The sequence below is a fragment of the Neopelma chrysocephalum genome, unplaced genomic scaffold, assembly GCF_003984885.1.
Source record: "Neopelma chrysocephalum unplaced genomic scaffold, ASM398488v2 Primary Assembly neopelma1_116, whole genome shotgun sequence".
NCBI classification, from domain to species: domain Eukaryota; kingdom Metazoa; phylum Chordata; class Aves; order Passeriformes; family Pipridae; genus Neopelma; species Neopelma chrysocephalum.
In genome coordinates, this window is record NW_020897778.1 from 1,048,908 (window position 1) to 1,071,763 (window position 22,856).

Here is a 22,856-nt window from a genome sequence, read left to right on the forward strand (position 1 = left end):
GACATCTGCATTATTAAACATTTGTACTTAAGCAACTCTTCTTGTTTGTTGTGTTTGCAGTTTGGTGTGGAGCTGTAACCTCCTGCTCCAGAAGAACCTGTGTGTCAGAGCTGGGGTCCTCTGGAAGCAGCCGCCTTCCAGGACATTTTTCAGTGGTAAGTGGTGGCTTGTGTCTACCAGTGCTTTTAAATTCAGGGTTACTCCAGGCTAAGCAAATTATGGTCTCATATTGGGGAATATGAATTTCTTGAAATAAAAGCAGAAGTGGGAGTGCAGCATCAGAGAACAATTCGAGGCATTTCCACAGATACAAGTTTGCAAATTATGTTTTACTCCTCTGGTGTTATGTTTTCCAGATAGTAAAAGAAGTGTATTTACTTATTTCATAAGATTCATTATGAGCTGTTTTTCATTGCTTTTAAACCTTTCAAAACATGATTTTTTTTCTAGTGAAGATGATCCCTTTATAGCAAATTAAAACCCATTAACCATAGGTGTATTTTTTCTTAATTTCTGCACATCAGTTAGTTTTCTGAGGCATCTACAGTTCAAAAATTACGTTTTTAAAGACACGATATGGTTTACCAGAGTGACTCATGTTAGGACAGTGTTTTTGTATTAAAAACCCCTGCTTTAATGGACTTGCTGAGCCAGCAGTGTGTGTACTTTCCACACCTACATCGTGTCATTCCCCATCGCTTTGAAATCTGAAATTTTTTTACATCAGTTTAATGCTTTTGTACATCCTGTAGCATTTTGAAGTGTTCTGTTGCTCTGGAGTGTTTCCAGCAGGACAGCACAGACAGGGAGCAGGCTGGGGGTGCCCGTGCCCTTGTTTGGTTGGACAAGATCGTGGAGGTGCCCTGAAAGAGTCTGTGGATGTTGGCTGAGAGGTCTTTGTAGTAGCACAGTCATGAATAATGAGCCTGACAACTGAAATGATTTCTGTTATCAGTACAAAAGCCAGGGGAATAATGATAGACATGAGGTGACACTGAGAAGGGCAACATCAAACTCTCTATATAATGCATAATAGAAAGCACCATACTCATATTTAGAATATTCAGCTGCTTTACCTGCTTTGTAGTGCAGCTCCTATCAGCTGTTCACCTCGAAAAACCTGAGAAATTCTGACTTCAGCAGTTTAACAGGGCCTGTAAGAAAGAAAAGGTATAAATATCCTTTTATATTTCAATCTGTACTTGTAATTTTAATAAATCAGGAAATCAGAGCAGGTTTACATGAAATGCTTAAGACTTGGTTAAAATGGTACTTGCACTCAGAGTTCCTCTGGCTGGGTAATGCTGGAATATCAGATATATGTGTTTTTAAGAAATATTTGTTTGTGAACTTATAGCATTTACATTGTCATATATTAGTATCACACTGCATAGAGTCTTCAGTTTTTGTTTCCTTGCCAACTGAGCTATTGATCCCATTTTCTATATCCATTTTTTGGGGTTAACTTGCCTGTCCAAATCCTTTGTCTGGCGTGTCATATATGGATATTTCATTATTGAAAAAGATGCTTACACAGATGAATAGAAATAGCAGCTCTTTGTTGTCTAGAAATCCAAGACAGTCATTGCAGAAAAAAAACTAGGAAGCTGAGACACATCATGTTGATCACATGGAAGAAAAGGTCATTTTAGTCTAAGTTAGCTTTGAGTTTTGAACAAATCAACTTTTTAACCAGTCATTTTCTAATTCATTGAGTTTTCAGATTCTGATTTGGATGTGAATCTAGATGACTTGCACATGATGTCATTGGAAAGAAAAGATATCTCTTTAGTTTTCTCTCTACCCCTTGTAACAGCCTCCTCCAAGTGTTTGTGTCCTTTCCTAGAAGGAATTCTTAATTAGGGCAGAGTAACGAAGCAGCATTTCTATCCCTGCCTCTGACTGCAGAAACCAGAGCACATCTGCCTTCTGCACTTTGCTTTTTCATCCTGCTTTTTTTAATGTTTCTGAGGGAATGTGTCTTTTTCACCTGTTCCAGAGCAAGAAGTGGTTATTTTCTTTTCATTCTCGATGCTGACTATACTCAGTGTTTAAGAGAATTCTGAAGTGGATTAACTTTATCTGTAATGGATTCAGATTTAGGGTAGTATCTAAAAATGTTATTAGCACATTTTTCCTCTTATCCTGGGCTTGTTTCTAGTGGTTTATGCACCAAGACATGAGTTTTCCACACACTTTGCTGTTTCCCAGGGAGCTGTAGATCATTAGAGAGCCCGATGTTCAGCTGCCACCTGAGCAGTACCAGCTGCCTGAACAGGGATTTGTTTTCAGAATCAGTAACTAGTGGTTTTGTCTTAGAATTTGTGAACTTGTGTGAATTTCATTTGTGTCTGAAAGGTGTGGAATTTTATTTTGTTGGGGCAAAAACAATGGCATGTTGGATGCCTTTGTGTTGGAGACTGGTCACAGAAGTGCTGTTTCCTTAATGCTGGAGATGGGGAAAAGTCAACTCTTCGTTTATCAAGAGATAAAATCGTGTTTGCTGTGGCTTGTGGAACACAAATGGTTTGGTCTCCAGCACAGGTAGAGAAACATTCACATCGGTGCAGTCAAGAGGCTCTTGGAGCAGAAACTTCTCTGGATTCAAACCAGCAAGACCTGTTCCTGCTGAGGGGAATTTGCAAAGCTCTGCTGAAATAGCTGAGCAGCTTTGCTAACTCAGAACCAAGGCTGTGGTGGAAGGGAGTTAAAGGCTTTAGGGCTCAAGAGTGTCGTTGGACTGTGTACAGACATTTCTGTTGAAATAGTGATGCAAAGTTGAAAGGTTGTAGAGTCTGTAAACTCAAGTAAGTCTGTATTTATAAATGGTTAGCTGTTCTAAATGATCCCTCTCCTTTATTGGGCATTGTTCCTTAGGAAAGAATAATTTTTAGAATCTCAACTGTATTGTTGCCTTGTTTGTTTACTGAGTTTTGGTTTTAGATTTTTTTTTCTAAGTAAGAACAAAGCTGGTTTTGTATTATGATGTATTTTAGGACACATAATTTAAGCAATGTTTTAAATCACAAATGTAGGAAAGGAATTATCAAAAAATATTACATTGGTAAAACAAAATGTGAACAAGAATTACTTCTCTTGGGCATCTTTTTGCAGCATCATGGCTGAATGCTTCTAATCAGGGCTACTACTTGGAACTAAAGCTTCCCAGACTGCAAAACAATTGTGCTTTGTCCCTGTTGGTGCCTAGAAATCGAGGTGGTGTGTAGTGAATTCTTTCTGTTGCTAATGCATCCTCTCATAGTCAAATCCTAAGCCTGACTTTGATGGAGCAAGATTTAGGGTTTGATTCTGGCTCACCCTGTTAATGATTGTTGTGGAAATGACACCAGTCAGGATCGAGAATTGGTTCCTCTGGGCCTTTTCTGTCAGGTAATGACTTGTACTCATTGCTGAGAAGTTGGACTGACTGTAATACAGATTGGAGCAGCACATTCTAATACTGATTTAGCCCTGAACAGATTGGTATTCTCTGAAGATTGTGGAAGGGAAATATTCCCCTGGCTGTGCCAGCCCTGTGCTTGGGCTGTGGCTCAGTGACTGCAAGGCTGGTGTGATGCAGGAGGAGTTTGGGAGTTACTCTGTAAAAAACAGCCATAATACTACATCTTCTTTATATTTTTTTCATGTGGTGACCTGTATTACAGCAGGAATGTGACTGTTTTCCTGCTTACCAGGAAAAGTGACACCTTACTAAAGCAGGTCATAATTTCCTTCCCTCTTCCAGTTAGCTGGAATTCTGGGGATCCCCTGACTGGAATGAAAGCTTTAATGACTCAGAAGCACCAAGTACTTCACATTAGTACAGATTGTTCCCCAGCAACTGATTATTCTGCGTAATACCAATATTCTCACAGTTGGAAAGTGTGATAGTGCTGTCAGACACTTGTTTTACATATTTCTCCATGGACACTCATTTTATATATTTCTCCATGGGGCTTTCAGGGAGTGCATTTTATATATTTTGGGGAGAAGAATGTTGTAAGCATGTGGGGTGGGGGGTGAGGTTAAAACCACAGATGACCAGTTAGTATTGGTCAGCTGAGTTTCAGTAACTTGGTGAGCTGCAGTAACTCAGAAGCATCTGTACATACCTTCTGTGTCACAGAGGTATTTTCTGATCACATTTTCATCCCCTAAGCTCACACCCCTCACTGCACAGGATTGCTTTCTCTTTACTGTGTAGCTGTTCTCTTCCCTGAAGTCTGTGTCTGTGTTACAGACAGGAAGAAGCTTCACACTGCTCCAGTGGGACAAGTCTTCCGCCTGCGCCCCTTCCATGTCCTGGTAGCTACAGGTGGGGGATATGCAGGATACAGAAAATATGAGGATTACAAGTTGGAACAGCTGGAGAAGAGGGGCATAGAAGTGCCTGTGAAGCTTGCAAGTGAATGGGAGGTAAGAAACTTGGGGCAATTTTATTTCTGCCACGTTTGATGCAAAGCTCCTTGGCTTCCATTCCAACAAGGGAATCTTGAGTTCGTCCTCTACTGCCAATGCCTCATGGAACTAAAGTTTCTGTCACTTAAAGAACTCATTTTGGCTGAAGTGATGATACATTAGAACTGCCAGTGACTCCTCCATCTATTAGTATGGCTGACACCGTATATACTTTACAAGGAGATGCAATTAATACCTGGTTAATAAAAATCTACCTGTTTCCACTATGAATATGCAGCAAGACCCTTTTTCATAGGTAACACCTGGGTCTGTAGTGCCTCCTGCTGATCCTGAGGGATTTTTGCCTTTTGCTTCTGGATTCCAAGGAGTTTAGAAATGATTGTGGAATTGCAGTGTGTGTATCAGATTCCCAGGTCAAATACCCATTGCAGCACTGAAGTAAGAAATACTTCATGACTTCCTACAACTGCTGTATCACCTCTGAAATATTAAATATAATTTACAACTCCACGTGAAGAGTTGTATATGTGGGGGTTTTTTTCACAAGTTTCAAGTGTTTAAAATATATGTGATGTTCTTCCAAAAAGCCAGGTGAGTGCCTGCTTCAGTGCCATTTCTGAAGGCAAGGAGTTAAAAATTCTAGGATTGTAAGGAGATGCCTCAGTGTGACCTTTAGCATCCCATTTCTTTGCATTCCTGAGCACACTGCCTGTGTGAGTGATTTGGCCACATGCCTGTGGGGGACTGGGCTGGAATCTCTAAATTCATTTTCACTGGAGACCCAAATCAGATATGACCCAGACAGTCCAGATGCCAACAGCTTAGGCTGTGATAGCTCCTGACAAATCTGTCTGTAAGTCTCTCCTCTGTATATTCTTTTCCTGATGAAGCTTGTTTCAAACAGGTTCTGATTTAAAAAGAACTGGTAAGTCTCCATGGAGTATTCATGTAACAAGGCAATATCAATTCAATTTTGATACTCAAAACCAAATATTCTTTTGTTATTGTTCATACTTTTAGGTATGAAGTTGGTTATTTCTCTTATTAAATTTGCTTTTTTTCATTACTGATATGCTGGTTTCTTATTATTTGGTGAAGCTGTGAGTACTGCTTTTGATGAACCAGCTCTAAAGGATGTGGTTTTTACAGTGGGGAATCACACAAAGAGTTCCAAACTGATAGGCAGAGCCCCAAATGCAGCAGATCCCAGTAGGAGACGCTAACAAGATGTCCCAGTCCTTCCTGATGTGCTTAAGTTCTGTTGAATGCTTCTGTGGGAGGGAAAGGAAGCTTGACAGTTATGAGGAAAAAGAGAAACTGTTCAGACATTGTAAGAAGTATTCCAAACAATGGAGGATTCAAGAAAAATAAGAGCTGCATTGTTCCTTTTTATTGAAAAGTGAAGTGTCTTTTTTGCTGACCTATCAATTTCCATTATTCTGGTTTTTTGCATCTCTGGAAGCACACTTAGGAATGTGGCAGAGGGGTGTTGTCTTGTTCTTAGGGCAGAATAAGCCTTTGCATAGGCAACAAGAGACCAAGTGTGATTGAATGGGCTGTGAAAGAGTAGCACAGAACAAGAAACTGCTGCACGTGCCCTCCCTGCTGAGGGTGCTGCTCTGAAGTTCTGATTTCACTGTACCAATCTTGTGTTCCTGTGGCAATAAGGGCCATCTCCCACCTGCCAGTTCTGTGTGTAAGGCAGGTCCCCTGCTTCTGAGCAGAAGACAGAGATGAAATGAGTAATCCTCACCCTGTTGTGCAGGCAGGGAAGCTCTTCCTGCTGCAGAGATACATGTTGAGGATTCTCACAGAGCTGTGCGTGGGTTTGGATTGAATTAGAGTGAGTTACACTTCTGGATAGCTTTGTTTTGCTTGAGATGTATAAAAGAATGGGGGGAAAAAATGAATCTGGTTCAAGTCAAGTGTCCCTTAAGTTTCTCCACAGGGAAAAACAGAACTATTGTTTCTTCAGCACGGACCTTTTGTTCCTGTAATTTTCTTAGAGACATTATGTTGCTAATAGCTTGAGCTGATTAAGGCCTTAGTGTCTCCTACTGGGAATACCAGTGGAGATCAGCTTTCATTTAATTAGATGAGGTAGAGCAGAGGGCTTGGAGGGAGACAGGTAGATGTTTATCAGATGGATGGAAGCTTATTGTTCCAAATCCGTGCTGTCACAGAACGTTTCCTGGCTGGGATCTGCATGCATGGCATGTCATTCATATGCTAACTAGAGGCATTTTGCCTCTCCTCACCTCTGCGTGGGGCAGTTTCGATACAGGATCAAAGAATTGCTGTGGGAAACCTTGGCCAGAGGGTAAGTTTGGTGGAACAGAATGACCAGATGAACCAGAGTGTTTCTTTAGAGAGAGGAACTTCTTGCAGGTGTCCTTTACTTCCATAATTTTTCTGTTTCGTGTAAGCAAAAAGCAGCATTTGTTGGAGTGACATGTGCCAGGAAAAGCCCAGTGAACCTGTAGGGAAGTGAGCTGCTGTGACAGTGGATAATACAGATGAGGGATTAAATCACAGTTCTGTCCTGTTCCAACTGCAGCTTATTGTCACGGGCCACAGTTTTGGAAAATAGCTTAATACAGCAGGGAAGTGCTTGAGGACAGGTTTAGGATCTTGATTCTCTCAGGGGTAAAAACAACACAGTTTTTCCTATTGATGTCAGAAAGTGCTTGTATTTATGAAAGAGGATACTGGAGCTCTTGGTAATACAATAGAGAAAGTGCTTTTTTTGGCTCAGGGGAGACATTTAGTATTATGGTAAGAGGTGTGTATCAAGTTCAGGAAAGAGGTAATAATGGAAGAGTATCTGATTATTTTTTTTAATCCAACATAATCTCCAGTTGGTTGGTCTCTTACTCCTCATTCTTGCTCTTGGGTTGTGATGTTTGGAGTTTTATTGGAGCAAACATGCAATTACAAAAATCTTCTTATAGAGTGACCCAAAGCACACAACAAAGGTGGTCAGAAAATGTTGAAAGTGGTGACATTTCGACAGCATCAAAATGTGTGAAGGGTATGATGGTGCAAATGTTTTTCTCAGCCATCCTAGAAAATTGAACCTAGTAAAATCAGTTTGTTTTTTTTTTTAATCTGACCAGTGGGTTGGCTTTTGACTAGATGAGTCTGTTCTATCTCGTGCAACTTCCTGAGCATCTTGTGGGATTATGGAGCGATTTACCTGAGCGTTCGGGGAGCAGTTTATGAGTCTGCAGCACACTTTCCTGCTTTGGCTGCCGCTGTGGGATTGTGTTCCCACACTGGGACACGCGGTGGGAAGCGCTCTCGGGAGCCGTGCGATGTACAGCACCCGCACCGCTGCCTTGTTCCCAGACACAGCTGTTTTCCCGCTGTCCGGGCCGGCGGCTGATGACGGGCCCTCCTTGTCCCCGACCCTCGCTGTGCAGCCCCGCGGGTGCCGCCGTGTCCCGGTGCCCTCCGGGCTCTTCCTTTTCGGTTCTCCTGCCCTGGCCCCTCCTCCGAAGGGGCCGGGGCCCTGCGGGCAGGGCTGGGGCGAGGCGGGGCAGGGCCGGCCCCGCCGCTTCCTTAAGGCGAGGACGGGCCGGTCCCGGGCCGGGAGCGAGCGGAGCGCGGGTGGCGGGGCCGAGAGACCCTGTGCCGTCGCCGGGAGGTAGGTGGGGACCTGCAGCCGCCCTGCGCTGCCCTGCCCGGGGCAGAAGAGGCCTCGGGGGCGGCGGGAGGGGGGGTTCGCATTCCGCTGCTTTGTTCACGTGTCTGAAAACTGCTTTGGAAGGAAGGGTCGGTGCCGCGTTTCGGCGGTTGGAGGCGAAAAGGCGGGACGGAGGAGACCTCCCTGGGCATCAGGTAAGGGCTGCGGCACCGCAGGGCAGATGTGCGAGGGCTGGCGGCCAAGCGGGACTCACCGCCCGTCTGTGGATTGTTGGAAGTTTCAGGAGAGATGTTCCAAAGTCTCGGTTGTCTCATGAGTAATCCCTGAGTAGATGTAAAGAGAATGAGTCTCCTGAACCTGCCTTATCTGAGTCCAGAGTCCCGCGGGGAGGGCGGGGGGCGAGGAGCCGCCGCAGCCTTTGCGCAGCTTCCGCCGGGCGCTGCTCCGTGCGGAGGATGGAGCGCGGCTGCTGCTTCCTTCGGAGAGCCTGTGCGGAACCGAGAGCTGGCCCTGCTGAGATCTTAGGCTAAAATAACGGGGGGGAGTGCTGGGGGTGGTGTTCTAGACCATGAATCGGAAATTATTACTACAAAGTATTAAAAGGATGTCATCAATTTTCCTGTCGCTTTGCAAAGTAAATAAAACTTCTCCTTGTTTCACAGAAGAGATCTTTGCGACTGTAGAATAAGCTTTTTGCACAGAATTCAGGTTTAAGGTTCAAAAATAATCCCTGAAACAGCAATGTAAAGTTTCTTCATAATACATGAAGATAAAATATAAAGAAAGGCCTCTTCGTCTGAGAAGTAAAGAATTTCAGACACGAAGGGTGGCTGAAGCAACGCCGGGAGGTACGCGGGGAGCGGTCCCGGTCCCGTTGGCTCTTCCCGGAGAGCCGGGAGCCAAGGCTCTGCCCGGCAATCCCGGGGCCTTGGCTCGGAGAGCGCTCAGGTTTCCCGGCAGCATCAGGGCAGTTCTGTTGTGCTCTCGGCGTTCAGGAGCCTCCTGACCGGGTGTGGAGCATCCGGTGTTCCTCCTGCTGGGCTGGCTCCGGACGAGGTTGGGTGGGAGCGGGGACGACGTGTCTGGAGTTAAACAGTCACTGCTGGGAAAGGAACGGGACCTTTAACAAACGGTCAGCGAGAGCTTCGCCCCTCAGTACAAGACCGTATTTTTGCTGGCACTTGAATACAACATTGGGATGCTTTCCATGCATTTTTTAAACAGTAGTTCTGTTACCAAATGTAGAAAGTGTGACCAGCGGGCTTTGAGTGTCCCGACCGGCGCATTCCAAGCCTAATGATTCACTCCTACAGTTAAACCGAGGCTGCAGGTCTGAAGTTCCGTTGCATATTAGTCTTTCTTGCAATTGCATTGCTGTTTTTTAAAACTTGAGAGAAGGGCTTGAGGTGGTAATGACAAGTAATTAAATGAGGTCACTGGATTTGACGCTCATTTGAGCTGACAGAGCAGAACGGTGTTGCATAGCTGGCAGATTAGCAGTTCTACATGAGATAATAATTCTCCAGGGATTGATACCTGCTGGTAACTGCTGCCTCATTTACCTAACGGGGATTCTGGAGTAGTTCAGACGGGTGGGGGAGTTTAGTACTGGTGTCCAACCTCCTACAAACCGACAGTTGTAAGATTCTGCTGTAAGCTGATGACCGGCTTTGGGCACTGCCTGCATCCTCAGAGGTCCGGCTGTTGAGATGCCATTCTGTGAGTTCCTCTGTCATGAGCTGATTGATGGCCAGTTCTTGTTCCTTTCCCCATGGAAAGCAGGTAAACTCAGGGTGGGTTTTTCCTTTCAGCCTTGTTACCCTGTAGGAACTGCACGCTGCTTCTGGGGCAGCCACAGCAGGGATGGCATCTTGCCACGTGTGTCAGCATTTCAGCAGGACTCGGGTACTGGCATCCTGGTGAATGTAATGGGGGCAGTAGAACAGAACTTAAGAGAAAGTTCTCACTCAGCTGAGCTCAGATTTTTTAAGAAGTGGAGAAGAAAAAACTTTTAATAGCAATGATTCTCCCTTCTGGGAAAGGAATCTCTCTTGCACTTTGCTTTGAACTGAAGTGTGGTACTTCCCACTGCATTGGGCTGCAGAACATTTCAGTGCCTGTTTTGAGCTTCTTCCATGCTTTCACAGAATCAGGCTTATTCAGTCTAGAATATAGTAGTTGCTTGAAAATGTTTTGGGGGGTAAGATAGAATTTTACTGAAAAAGCTTCCCTAAAAGGGAAGAGTACTGAAGGGAGTGTAGATAAGGCTTGTGTTTGCTCTGCTGTCTCTCTGCAGTCCTGCAAGGGTGAAGGTCTGCATGGAGGAGGTGGGATTGGGAGCAGGGTGCCAGCCCAGCTGTGGGCTGGGGACTCTGCTGCTCCTGCTCCACCAGTGCCAAACAAAGTCTCTCCCCACAGTTCAGTGAATGCATGTGTTCAGTGTGAAAATGATTTTCATCTTGGCCTTATGAAGTGTCTTCTGAAACAATGTTGTCAAATTAGCTTGTTGCTGTTAAAAATGAAGTATTTAGTGGTGGTAGTTTCTAATGTTCCTGGTGAATCAAGAGAAATAGCTCCCCTGTGCTCCTCGTTGCTTTTGTTTGGATTTTGGTGGGATTTTGGGTAACTACTTTCATCATTTTACCAGACAGATGGCTTCATTTTTGTTGTGTAGGAGTTTCTTGTGCCAGCCAGAGAAAGACTGAATGATATTTTAAATAGGAAAACAAAAAGAGTTGGCACAGGGTTCAGGGAGGAAGGAGTATGTTTTGAGTGCTCTCAGTTAATCTTAAATTTGCCTTCTTTCAATTAGCTGGCTTTTTTTATAATATGCAATTGTTAAAATTCATCTTAAACAACAACACAGGTCTTACAGAATACCATAGAGCAGTTTTCTTCCTGAAAAAAATACTCTAATGGATGGTCTCCAGAGGTGTTTCTAGGGAGTATCTGTAATATTTGGAGTTGAAGGCCAATCAAAATACACAATTACTGCTAGAATATTTTCCTTTTGAGGCCTGAGTGGGATGCCGTTAGCTAGTTAATTCTAGCTTCTCCTGCTGGTCCTCCCACAACTCCTGCCTTATCCCTAATACAATACAACCCTTTCCCTCAGTCAGAGCATCAGTGCTCTTTTTGATCTACCCTCTTAGGCACACAGCTTTCATGGTGCTTAGAAAGCTTTGGAAACAAGGAATTTTTTTGTTTTGTTTTGTTTTAAACCCAGACTTCAGCAGAAAACCAAAGTGAAATGGAGCCACTAGAGACTTAGTCCTGAAATTGTTCTGGGTAGTTAGTTTAATCTTGAGGTGAGATGTAGCTACCTGACTTCTACTTTCTGAACCAGGGGGCTGGTTTCAGGCTCCCTTAACAGTCCAAATCCAGTTACAGGAGAAGCAGAAAATCTCTGTTTTGAGATGTGGTCTGCGGGGTCAAAGAGGGAAATTTCTTTATGTACATTTAGAATGCTGAGATAGAAACACTGTCTTTAAAAACCTAACCAGCTTCCTTTACTCCTCTTTTGTGTTTTATTTCTACTGGGCATAAAACAGTGACAGTCCTGAGTCACATAATAGACACATAACTTTATACCCAGTTCTCAAGCTGGCCCTAAGACTGGCTTGATTTGTATGGATCTGGTTGTTTGTATTCTGTTGTAGAAGGATGCCCTTTGCCTGCTCCCTGTGTGAGGCTTTCGGAATGAAAAAAGACTTCAGGAGGTGGATGTTTGTGCCTGGCAGGGGTTGTAAGATAGAGAGCCATTACAGCCATTCCTTTCCTTTCTGTTTCCTTCCCAAGCTGGACACTCAGGACAGGGAAGGATTTTTGGTGCCCATCAGTCCAGAACTCTTTCAGCGGCAGCTGCAGCACTGCAGAATTGGAGCTGGGGGTTGTCTCCTCCTCCTCTCCGCCCCATTCCTCCTCCCAGCCTCGCGTTCAGGCTGCTCTGGGATGAGCTGTGCGAGCCCAGCTGGCTGCTCCCCTCACTGGTGCGTTGCTGCCCAGCAGGCCGGGACCGCAGGGGGCTTTTGGGGGAGTTGGTTTCAATGGCCACCCCGACTAGTGAGAAGCAAGGACTGCTCATATGGACAGCTCGCCTTTGTCTTGTGCAGAGTCGGCTTTGTAGTGGGATGTTGAAATATGACACGATGCCTGTTTGTTTGCAATAGCTGCAACCCTCGTAGCAGAGATTCAAGTGGGAAACAGAGAGGGAATCCAGAGACAAACCAGCGGGGGATTTAGGAACTGTGACGCCGTGTCCTCTCTCCTGTGCCGGAGCAAGCAAAGGAAAGAGAGGTAGAGGAAAAAAGACTGAGCCTTGCAACAGCCATCACCTGATGATGTGTCAGTCAAACACCCTGCAGGGACCAGATCTGCACACAGGGAAATGGTGAGATGCTATAAAGCTTTATCTAACCCTCCACCCTCTTGCTACAACCTCCACAAAGTTAAAATCCATGTCCGGAGGCTGCGTTCAGGGAACGGCGGCAGCAGCAGCTGTGCCGGGGACCAGCACCCACAGCTGGAGAGCCCAGGCCCGACTGGCTCTGCCGGTGGGACACCAAGTAGGAGAACTCGTTTCAGGTACTGTTCAGTGTTTTGTGCTTTGCAGGAATGGTGACTGAGGGGGAGGGAGGCCGGGAGGGTGTCTGGGCAGGAGGAGCGGGAGCCATCTGCGAAGCTTTTGTTTGGCCTAATTACTATAAAGCTCCTTATGCACTGCCGGCAGAGAAGGGCAGGCTGTTCCACGGCAAGGGGGTGAGGAGGCTTTCATTCCTTTCCTTTCTCCTCTCCATCACTAGGAGAATGGAAAAATTAGTTGAGGGGCCGCTCTGAAACCAGGCCAAGGCAGTGAGAAGCCCGAGGGCTCCGGAGCGATGCAGCTCTGCAGGGATTGGTCCAGGAGCGACTGCAGTGAAGGGGGGGAGAGCAGCAGGAGGGGGACCCAGCCCGGCTCCCGGCCCGCCAGCCCTGGCAGGCTGGGGGGAGTTAGGATGGGAGGAAGAATCTGAAGTGTCCCTTCCTATTCCCATGGCAGTCCCACCTCCTGCTGAGACGCGGCTTTAACTGTGCTGAGACAACACTTTGCTCAGGGCTCTTTTTACCCCTTGCATTGTGATGCACAGATCATTCTCTGTTTGTTATTTATTAATTCTTGGGGGGAAAGAAGTTGTGTTCACTGCAGAAAAAAATCTCTGAGCCAAAGGCACCATCTTGCATCCCAGAATGGTGACAGTCATGCCTGCCTGCATGGTATTTTAATTCTGGTCCAAGTTCTGGAAAGAACGAGTTGGCAAGAAAATCCTTTAAATTCTCAGCTTCTTTCCATCTTGGAAGGACGTAGGCACTATGTTTGTAGTTCACCCTTCATGTCACAGAATCCCTTGAGAGAGGGAGCTGTTGGGAGCAGCTAGGCCATCCCACTGGAGTTTGTGAGGGCACTGTGAGGGCACATCACCGTGTCCCGGCTGCAGGGGAACAGTCTACTAGCCAGGAGTTCAGTCAGTGCCAGGTTTGAATAGTTTGCCCTCAGGTGAGCAGACTTCCATTTGATAATGTGACCTTGGAAGTGCCAATGGTTTCTTCATGAGTAGCAGCCAAAGAATAAATGGAGACCTGAAGGGCCTTGCATCCAGACCTCCTGCAAGGGCCTGAGCTGAGGCCTGTGGTGGGCTCTAATAAGCTGAGTAGCTTCTCCCCCTGAGAGTTACAAGGTCAACTTCTCCCCATGGCCATTTGTGCAAAAGGAGACCCCTCTTAGGACATCTATGTGACAAAAAATCAGAGATGCAGTTGGTTGAGGCAGAGGAGTTGGTTATTGGGCTATGGAGACCAGATTGTCTTGCAGCAGTAGCAATATTGGCTTTGTCCATACGTTCCCTGTTCACAACCAGGGTCCTAAAGGAAGGTTTGTAAATTGTATTAACTTTCTCAGGAGTGCCACTCCTGTTGTTTCTCAAGTACTTGTTTCCTAAAGTTAGTGAGTGACCACCAGCTCTATAAATTTGACTCCAGCATCCCTTGGGATATAAAATACAATTTGAGGCACAGTCTAGTCAATACGCCTTCAATGCACAAATCCTCTGAGGGACCTCAGTTTATTACATTTCAGAGATTTCTTTCATCAAAGTATCTGTTCTTTCCATAAAATTGTCCCTTTGTGGAGTTGTTGAAGTCCCAGCATCACAGATTCCCAGCTTTCAGAATATTGTTTGCTGCCCACTTTGGCTATCCAACAGCTGGAGCAGTTGCAAGAAATGTTTTCTGGGGTTGTAATCTTCTGATATTTGGAAGAAGCACCTTTGTACTTTGTTATTTCCTTAAATTCTCATGTTATTATTTCGATGAACCACCTGTAACTTAGTTCTCAAATGCCATCTGCAAGTGGTCTTGCCTTTCATTTTTGAGGGTGTTATTCCTAAAATGTGACCTATGCAGTGAACACCATCTTTTGGATAGAGGATTTTTCTTCTTTTGGGTTTTTTTGATTTTTTTAGATAAACTGTTCGTCTGTTTTGGGAAGGCAAAGAAGTGATCAAAATAAAGTAGAGACTTGCAGAATCAATGTTTAAGTAACGTTTAGCAGGAATAAGTCGTGCCCAGCTACCAGGAGCTGGTGGCTCTGCAGCTGAGATGCCTGACCCTCTGCTGTTGTGTGTAATTTTTCAGGTTGCAATTCCCCCAGCTGGCCCTGAGGCGGAGGTTGGGCCAGCTGAGCTGTATGTCTAGGCCTGCTCTGAAACTCCGTTCTTGGCCTCTGACTATTCTCTATTACCTTCTGCCTTTCGGTGCCCTTAAACCCCTGACCAGAGTGGGATGGAGGCCCATGAGCAGGGTAAGTGTGAGCAGGTCTCTGCGCGTGGGGCTGAGCTGGGTGTGCTGCAGGCAGCACGTGGGGAGAATTCCTTCAGTTAGGGCAGGCTGGTGATGACTGGTGTGAAAGCAGAGATGCAATTCATGTTTCTGTTTAGTTCTTACTGTTCATAGGTGTGCTGACTAATTTCTTCACAGACAAGTGACTTTTTCAGTAGCAGAGAATTTGTCCTGTAACAGTCAGGGAAAATCAACAGAAACTTTTGAATGAATTCAGTCACCTCACAGGTTCAGGGCTAGGACAAGGCAGACCAAACCTCTTGGCAAGTTCCCTTTCCTGGCCATGTTGGAATGGTCTCTTGCTTTCTGTTATTTTTGCACAGGGAGGGTTTGTTCCTCAAGTTCCTTGAACATTTGTAATCCAGCCTGTTGAGATGATGTGCAGAGCTCTGCTGTGACACTGTTGAGAGCAGGGTGTGGGTGCCTTGCACATGGTTATTCTCCCCACAAATCATGCCATTTCAGAATGCAACAACCACACAAATATTTTGATTGAAAACTGCAACAAAATTGCCATTCTTAAGACTATTTCATTGAACAGCTGTTCTGTTTGATCCCATGAACTTGAAAACAAGGTTCTTTGGAAGAGAAGGGGTTATCAGGAAATAGCACTTTTGACAATTTGTGTGATTTTATAGTTCTATCTGCATGTTCTCCGTGTTGGTGGAAAACAGCAAAATTTATTTTAGAAATTAACACTGTATAAGGTCAGCTTATAAAACCCAAGGTACTGTTTATTTAGAAGGGTTTTATCTGAAGTAAGATTAGGTTGGTATTTTCCTTCTGAAATATCACTGTATGTACATGGGATGGTGATTTGTAAGTGAAATCTTAATTTGCTGTATTTTATATGATGGACAGGCTCTGAGTCAGTGTGTTCTGTCTGTGTTTATGGCTGTATTTTGCAAGACTTAATTATGAAGGATATGAGTAATATGAAGAATAAATGATGACTCTCACTAAGAAAAAAAGCCAACAACTTTTAGCTCAGCTGAATGTAGCTGAGCTGTACTGTTCTAAACACAGCACCAGAGTCAGCAGACCACCAGTTCTTTTCCAAAACTGGTTTCAGAGTGTTCAGTTCCTTTGGTCCACATCCTCCAGCCCCGCCCAATTACATCATGGCCATGTGAGTTTTTTGGCTGACAGGAAGTACCACAAACCCCAGAAGAGTTGTCTGCTGGAATTATCAACAAGAAGTTGCTGTCATCTGTCCACTTACATCAACAGCAGATACCTCTTGCCAAGTTCATTTCATTTGTTTTCCTTGCTACTAAAACTCAGGCTTATTATAAGTCCAAAGGTATATTTCTACAGAAATAAAGGCACTTAATACTCTTGCAATTAGCAACTCCCATTGTTGTGAGAGAAGGAGTAAGGCTGGTGTAAGTTTATGCCAGTGTAGCTGCGGCCATGTGGGTACATTTCTTCGATGGGACTGGTGTCATTGGAGCAGCACAACATACAGGACTGGGATGTGGGAAACACCCTCATAGGAAATGCATCTGAGGAGCAGGTCAGCAAACACTGGGACATTATTTTTCAGTCAGTTTGCATTTGGTTATTCACAAAAATTTGGTAATGTTAAACCTTTCTGATTAACGTTCTACTAGAATATGTGCGATGTCTCTTTTTTTCTCTAAGCCTCACATGGGCAGCTTCCAGTAACTTGAATGTGGAGCTTTAGCCTGCAGGGCAGTGGGAATTCTGTCTTCAGTGTAAGGTTATAGTAATTTTCCTGCTGTCCCTTCTCTGCCCTCCCCAGAATGGAGGCAGTGAGGATGAAGCGCAGTGTTCATTTTTGGCTGACCTGAAGGCCACTTGGTGCGTGGTGTAACCCACAGTTCAAGGGAGGGTTTGCAGGAAGTGTGATCCATTCTGTGGCGTGGGGAGAAGCCCTCGGTGACCTGGTGCCGTTCTTTCCTCAGGTTGCCCTGTACAAGTCGGTACCAACTCGGCTGCTCTCGCGGGCCTGGGGTCGCCTGAACCAGGTGGAGTTGCCCACGTGGCTCCGTAAGCCTGTGTACAGCCTGTACATCTGGACCTTCGGGGTGAACATGAAGGAGGCGGCTGTGGAGGATCTGCACCACTACAGGAACCTCAGCGAGTTCTTCCGCAGGAAGCTGAAGCCGCAAGCGCGGCCGGTGTGCGGCGTGCACAGCGTGGTGAGTGAGGGAGGGCTGTGCACAGCGTGGTGAGTGAGGGAGGGCTGGGGAGGGAGGGTTGTGCACAGCGTGGTGAGGGGAGGGAGGGCTGTGCACAGTGTGGTGAGTGAGGGAGGGCTGGGGAGTGAGGGGAGGGCTGTGCATGGCGTGGGGAGTGAGGAGAGGGCTCTGCACAGCTCTCTCTGCCAGCTCCCCTCACCCCCAGGGGAACAGCACTGCTTCAGGAGGAAGGAAGGAACTAATGTGTTTCATTTCTTTCCCCTCACTGTAGATTAGTCCCTCTGATGGAAAGATCCTGAATTTCGGGCAGGTAAAAAACTGTGAAGTGGAGCAAGTAAAAGGGGTCACTTATTCTCTGGAGTCTTTCTTGGGACCTCGTGTCTCGACAGAGGAACTGCATTTTAGTCAGGGTGAGTTCTGTGTCAGTTCTGTATTTATTCTGCTCTGCCCTTTTGGTGTTCTTGGAGATCATGAGAAAAGAAATCGCTTCTCCTCCCCTTTCTCTTTGTTGCATTGTCAGGAACAAAAGCAGGTCTGATTTCTGTTTTTTTTTGGTGGGGGGGATGAACATGTCACTGTTTTAGTTCTTCTCTTTCTCACCAGCGGTGTTATAGTGTTGTGCCAGACTCATTCTGATTATCTGAATTTAATTGCTTGGTTCCTACCCTTGACTCCAAGTTCTGTTACTGTGCTGATGCTGGAGCACTCCTGCTGTCACACTGAAACAGGCCCAAGCACCTGGACACCAAAAACTCTATAAGCTCCCCCTTAAAAAGATTTATGCTCAAGCACTGACCCTCTAATGACTGACTGGTGCTATTACTGCTCTGCTTCACCCACACTGAGGGAAGAGTATCTTTAACCCCTTCCTTTCCCTGCTTTCTCTGCAGCCCCACCTGGTAACTCTTTTCAGCAACAACTGGTCACCAAGGAGGGGAATGAGTTGTACCACTGTGTGATCTACCTTGCTCCAGGGGACTATCACTGCTTCCACTCGCCCACCGACTGGACAGTGTCGCACCGACGGCATTTCCCAGGTTGGTTTCTGTTCCTGGGAAGCAGCTCTGGAGGGAAGCACTGGTATGGCCACTGCTGAATGACACAGCAGTTGTGCAGACATATGATAGATAATGGCAGCAAAGTGATTTGTCACAAATCACTGATGAGTGTTACAGCAGTGTGCTTTACCAGGACAAGTCACATATAAATGGAGCAAACAGTAATATTGTGTTCAAGGTCTTTGAGTTCTTTGAAGTACCTGACCTGATTCGTTCCCAAACACTGTTTCTTCAGTTTGCACCTGAAATACAGACAGTTCTGCAGATCACACCAGATCTCTGCTTGTGCTTGGCAAAGAAAATGCAACTAAACAGTTGCACTGCTGGAGCTGGGATTGGAGGTTTTTCAGACCATCATACTCTAGTTAAGCAGATAAAAATATTTTATGTCTTGGTATGTGGCAAAAACCTAAGTATTTGGATTGGGTTTCAAACACCCTGAGAGAGACATGACCTGCCACACACATCCTTCTGTGACCCTTTGTTTTCACCACAGCCTTCTCTTTCATTCACTCTGCCAAGCATTTGCCTCTCTTCCTACAAACAAGTGACAGTTGTTTACTGGATCAGCTACAGTTGTCCTGAAAACACCATTTGGGTGGCATTACAGCACTGCTACAAACCAGACAACCTAACCTGAATATTTTCTCACTTCTCCAGGCTCTCTGATGTCTGTGAATCCCGGAGTTGCTCGCTGGATCAAGGAGCTGTTCTGTCACAACGAGCGGGTTGTCCTTACAGGTGACTGGAAGCACGGCTTCTTCTCACTGACAGCTGTGGGAGCAACAAACGTGGGCTCCATCCGCATCTACTTCGACCAGGTGAGCAGGGCTGTAGCAGCAGCTTTCTGGGTTGGATGGTTGAGGTTGGCACAGCATAACAATTACAAAAAAAAATAAACCCTGAAATTAGGGTGGTTCTGGTATTGATGTTCTAAGACTGATTTAAACATCATCACCAGTATAGACTATTTTTTAATATTTCTATTGCACCTTTGAATTGTGAGTTCTTGCATTGAAAATGCTTGAGCATGTACAGTCTGCAGCTGTGGTAATGAACACTGAAATCCTCAAGTAACAGTTTCTTCCTTCTCTGTACAGGACTTGCACACCAACAGTCCAAGTTACTCTAAAGGTTCCTACAATGACTTCAGCTTCATATCCAACAACAACAAGGAGGGAATCCCCATGAGGAAAGGGGAACATTTAGGGGAATTTAATTTAGGCTCCACAATTGTCCTAATCTTTGAGGCACCCAAGGACTTCAAATTCAACCTCAAAGCCGGACAGAAAATCCGCTTTGGAGAAGCGCTGGGCTCTCTATAGAAACTGTCTCAGCAAGAAGATTTTCTATACAAAGGGACTCTTTTCACACCACTGTTTCACTTTACCAAGTCCTTATCACTCAGCAGGACCTGGGTGAGCAGAAGAGAAGATGTCATTGCTGTGTTAACCTTGGGAGCATTTGCTCTACATTTACCTGCTGCTGAATGTAGAAACTGAGTTGAGTGATCATGGATGTATCAGGTACAGCTGCCTTTAAAGATGTTGCCCATGGAGGTTTCTGTCCCAGCCTGTGCCTGTGCTGTTTCATGTTCTCCCCTCAATGTGCCACAGGATAATTATGTTCTTAAGTCCCTTTTAAGCCTTCTGAGGCTGTGCAGGTGCACTGGGGAGGGGTGGAGATTACCTGTGTTTAAAGGGACACTGACAGGCTCAGTCTCAGACCTTGTACTTTATAGCTGCAATATTTGTTTTTCAGACCTTGAGTAAAGAATATGTCCTCATATTTATTTTGTTCTAAGAAACTCTGCTGAAATTGTCAAATAAAGACAGCCTGTGAATGCACACAGAGCCAAACAGTGAGACTGGCTGGTGTGGCTTCACAGCCCAAACTAAGCAACACGTGCAACAGAGCATCAGTAGAAAGAATTACACTCAGCCAGGCTTTCTGCTGTTGAACTGGACAACTCCAGTTCTGTTGCCTGACATTGTCCCTTTAAAAATGGACTTTGCACTGTATTTTAAACCTGAAAACACTGTGTCTACATTCCAGACAACAGCTCTTGTCATCTTGGGATTTTCTTTTAAAAACAAACAAAAAAAACCCCAGACAGAGGTGTGTGTACTATTCCTAATCCATGGGTTTATTTTGCTACTCCAGGCCTTAAAGTTTTTGTCTGTATGAGAGACAGTTACTTCACCTCTTGGATTATGGAGTTAGAAGACACAGGGAATGTTTTTCTTATGTGATGTGATAGCAACTAAAATATGCTTTACTTTCTACTATGTATCTTCATTATTGCTTTGTCACTAAATTATTGAAGAATTAATTTCTCTATTACAGAACAGCTTCAGATACTTCAGGACCAGTTTTTATTGCTCAGAGTGAAATGCCCTATGCACTGACTGTGTTTAAAAACATTATGGCTCTTTGAAGAAATCCCACGTTGCCTCCCAGGTGCCAACCTGGCCCTCCCTTGACTGGCAACAATTTCATCTTATTCAAAATATAAAAAAACCTCACACTGGCTCTAACTTCTGCCCTCATACTTAAAGCTAGGAACGTGCTGGGGACTGAAAGCTCTGTGCTGAAGCTTCATCCACAGTAAAATTTTAGAGTTCACGTCAAGAAGAGTTAAAATCTCACACCTTGGATCTGTTGCAGGTGGCACTATGTGGTGCTGACAGAAACCGCTGCCAAAGTGAAGAGGAATTGAGTTTTAAAGCAATGTATCAGTTGTTTTTAGAGAATAAACTGTTTCAAGTCCCAGCACTCAAACATTTAGAACTGATTGTGCTGTCCAGAGCTTGTTGGAGTGGACACGCTTATGAAACCTGCCTTTCTGCTTTCTGAAAGATTTCTCATATTACTTCCTTGCTTGAGCTACTTTTCTGCTACTTCAAGGAGACAGGCTTTGACCAGCTCTGATCTCCTAAAGAAACCCTTATCTTCTTTGTATGCACTGCAGAAAATAGAATATAATTTTGTTGTACAAATGTCCAGTTTGCCAAGTCCTGTATGCTTAGCTTGTCATCAGGGAGGAAGGGATGATGAACTGCCTCTAAGTGACGTAGCCCAGCCCTGGGTCAGGGGATGGTGGTGGCTGTTTGGGTGACAAGCAGGAGAAAATTCATTTGGCTCCAGGAGTCAGTGTTTCCTCACTTCACACAGGGAGGAGTTTGAAAGCTTGAAGTGGCTCTCAGCCACCTATCTTGTTAAACTTCTTGGCATTAGCAAGTTTACTCCTGCAGCAGTATAGTACCAGATGCAAGGGTTTTTTTTAAACCTTTGAGAGTGAAAAAAAAGTAAGTCAAATATCAACCCCAAGAGGATAAAGTTATGGTGAGATTTTTGATTAAACTTCAATGTTGTGTTAACAGTAGAAAGCAAATTTGTTCCAATGGATGAGAAAAAAAGACAAGTGAATCTTTTCCCCCTTTTCCCCTGGGGCCTTTGGCACCCAGACACAGCCAAAGGAAGTTTAAGCTTTAATTTCTTCCTACTCAGCATCATCATCCACAGTATCTGAAGGTTACTGTTAGCCTGTGATGGAGGACGGGTTACTTGATGTTTGCTTTATTAGAAAGCTCAGAAGGAGGAGAGGATCCAGCAAGTGGCTGTTTTTAAGATGGTTTTAATACTGTGCAGAGCGAGCTAATAACTCAACATTGCTTGTGATGCAGGGCCAGCAACACACCCAGAACTGAAAGCAAAGTTCCTCGAGGGTACTGATAATGCTGTGAATTTCTCCTGCCTGGAGAATCCATTTAATTCAACTGTATCAGTAGCACGGTATTTTTGTATGTCAAAGTGTATGACTTACTGACATGAACTCATTTAATTGCAAACATTTTGAAATAAAGAGTCTTATCTGTGTTGCTTATCTTTCTGGCAGGGTACCCTAAACTAGGTATTGCAAGTGCAGCATGAGGTAGGTGTAGCTCCAGTGTGGTTTTTAATCAGCTTTTGTAACAACAAAACAAGCAAAAACATTTTCACTTAATTTATCAAATATAAATGCTGTACATAGAACTAAGTGAATGTACACATCTCTTCCATCCTCCCCTGCTATCAAAGGGGCAAAAAGTCCTACCCCTGAGCTGGAAAGTTGGATCAGAGGCATTACAGATCCAGGGCAAGCTGGATCTCCCGCAGGCGGGCGAGCAGGCTCTGCACACGCTGTCTGTCCGTCAGCTGGGCTGCGCTCAGGGTGTTGATCCTCCCCTGCAGCTGCAAGGGAAGGCAGGAGCATGAGCTGTTTGTACAGCAAGGCAGCGTTCAGTCCTTCTCACAGCAAGAGCTGCTCTAGGATTTTTCTTCTTTTGTGTTATCCCACTTAGAAGCAGTTAAGGGACAGGATGTGTCCCTTGGGAACAGCTCAGTGCTGGCTGTGGATTCGGAGGTACCAGAGCAGTCCCACAGCTGGTGTATGAACCTGGGGACTCGGAGCAGTGCAGGTGCAGGCTGCACACAGGGAAACTGTCTTGAGAGACTGCAGACAAAATTTCGAGATGGAATCTACTAAAGTCCGATCTGTAGCTTGGAAATAGCCTCAGAGAGGTCTGTTGGAACTGGAGTTGCATTTCTGAACAAACAGGAAGAAGCATCTCCAGAGCCTGTTCTCATCAGCCCACTTCTGCCCACAAGTTTCCCTTCCCTTGGCATTGTACCAACACCTTAGTACACAGCTGT

At 45.1% G+C, this 22,856-nt stretch overlaps 3 protein-coding genes across 13 annotated transcripts in view; 1 reads left to right on the top strand and 2 right to left on the bottom strand.

Moving 5' to 3' along the window:
- The window catches only part of LOC113974033 (melanotransferrin-like), an 18,502-nt gene extending 17,350 nt beyond the window's left edge, over nt 1-1,152 (bottom strand). The window contains exon 1 of the mRNA XM_027696816.1: nt 1,077-1,152. The gene's annotated coding sequence lies outside the window, so the exon portion shown is untranslated. The remainder of the gene's footprint in view (nt 1-1,076) is intronic.
- The window catches only part of PISD (phosphatidylserine decarboxylase), a 24,895-nt gene extending 2,848 nt beyond the window's left edge, over nt 1-22,047 (top strand). The window contains exons 1-10 of one of the 7 annotated variants that reach the window (XM_027696823.1): nt 8,002-8,065; nt 8,189-8,259; nt 12,235-12,455; nt 12,533-12,649; nt 14,735-14,900; nt 16,867-17,103; nt 17,375-17,513; nt 17,994-18,140; nt 18,822-18,982; nt 19,262-22,047. In XM_027696823.1, coding sequence (XP_027552624.1) covers nt 12,403-12,455; nt 12,533-12,649; nt 14,735-14,900; nt 16,867-17,103; nt 17,375-17,513; nt 17,994-18,140; nt 18,822-18,982; nt 19,262-19,486 — 1,245 coding nt within the window. In that variant the 5' untranslated portion in view covers nt 8,002-8,065; nt 8,189-8,259; nt 12,235-12,402 and the 3' untranslated portion in view covers nt 19,487-22,047. Of the gene's footprint in view, nt 1-60; nt 156-4,240; nt 4,417-8,000; nt 8,066-8,188; nt 8,260-12,234; nt 14,901-16,866; nt 17,104-17,374; nt 17,514-17,993; nt 18,141-18,821; nt 18,983-19,261 lie in introns of those variants that run through there. The other 6 variants (XM_027696819.1, XM_027696825.1, XM_027696821.1 and 3 more) reach the window with 6 other exon arrangements.
- SFI1 (SFI1 centrin binding protein) overlaps nt 17,519-22,856 on the bottom strand; it is a 28,301-nt gene continuing 22,963 nt past the window's right edge. For 4 of the 5 annotated variants that reach the window (XM_027696810.1, XM_027696814.1, XM_027696813.1 and 1 more), the window contains one exon: nt 20,520-22,394. In XM_027696810.1, coding sequence (XP_027552611.1) covers nt 22,287-22,394 — 108 coding nt within the window. In that variant the 3' untranslated portion in view covers nt 20,520-22,286. Of the gene's footprint in view, nt 19,009-20,519; nt 22,395-22,856 lie in introns of those variants that run through there. The other variant, XM_027696812.1, reaches the window with a different exon arrangement.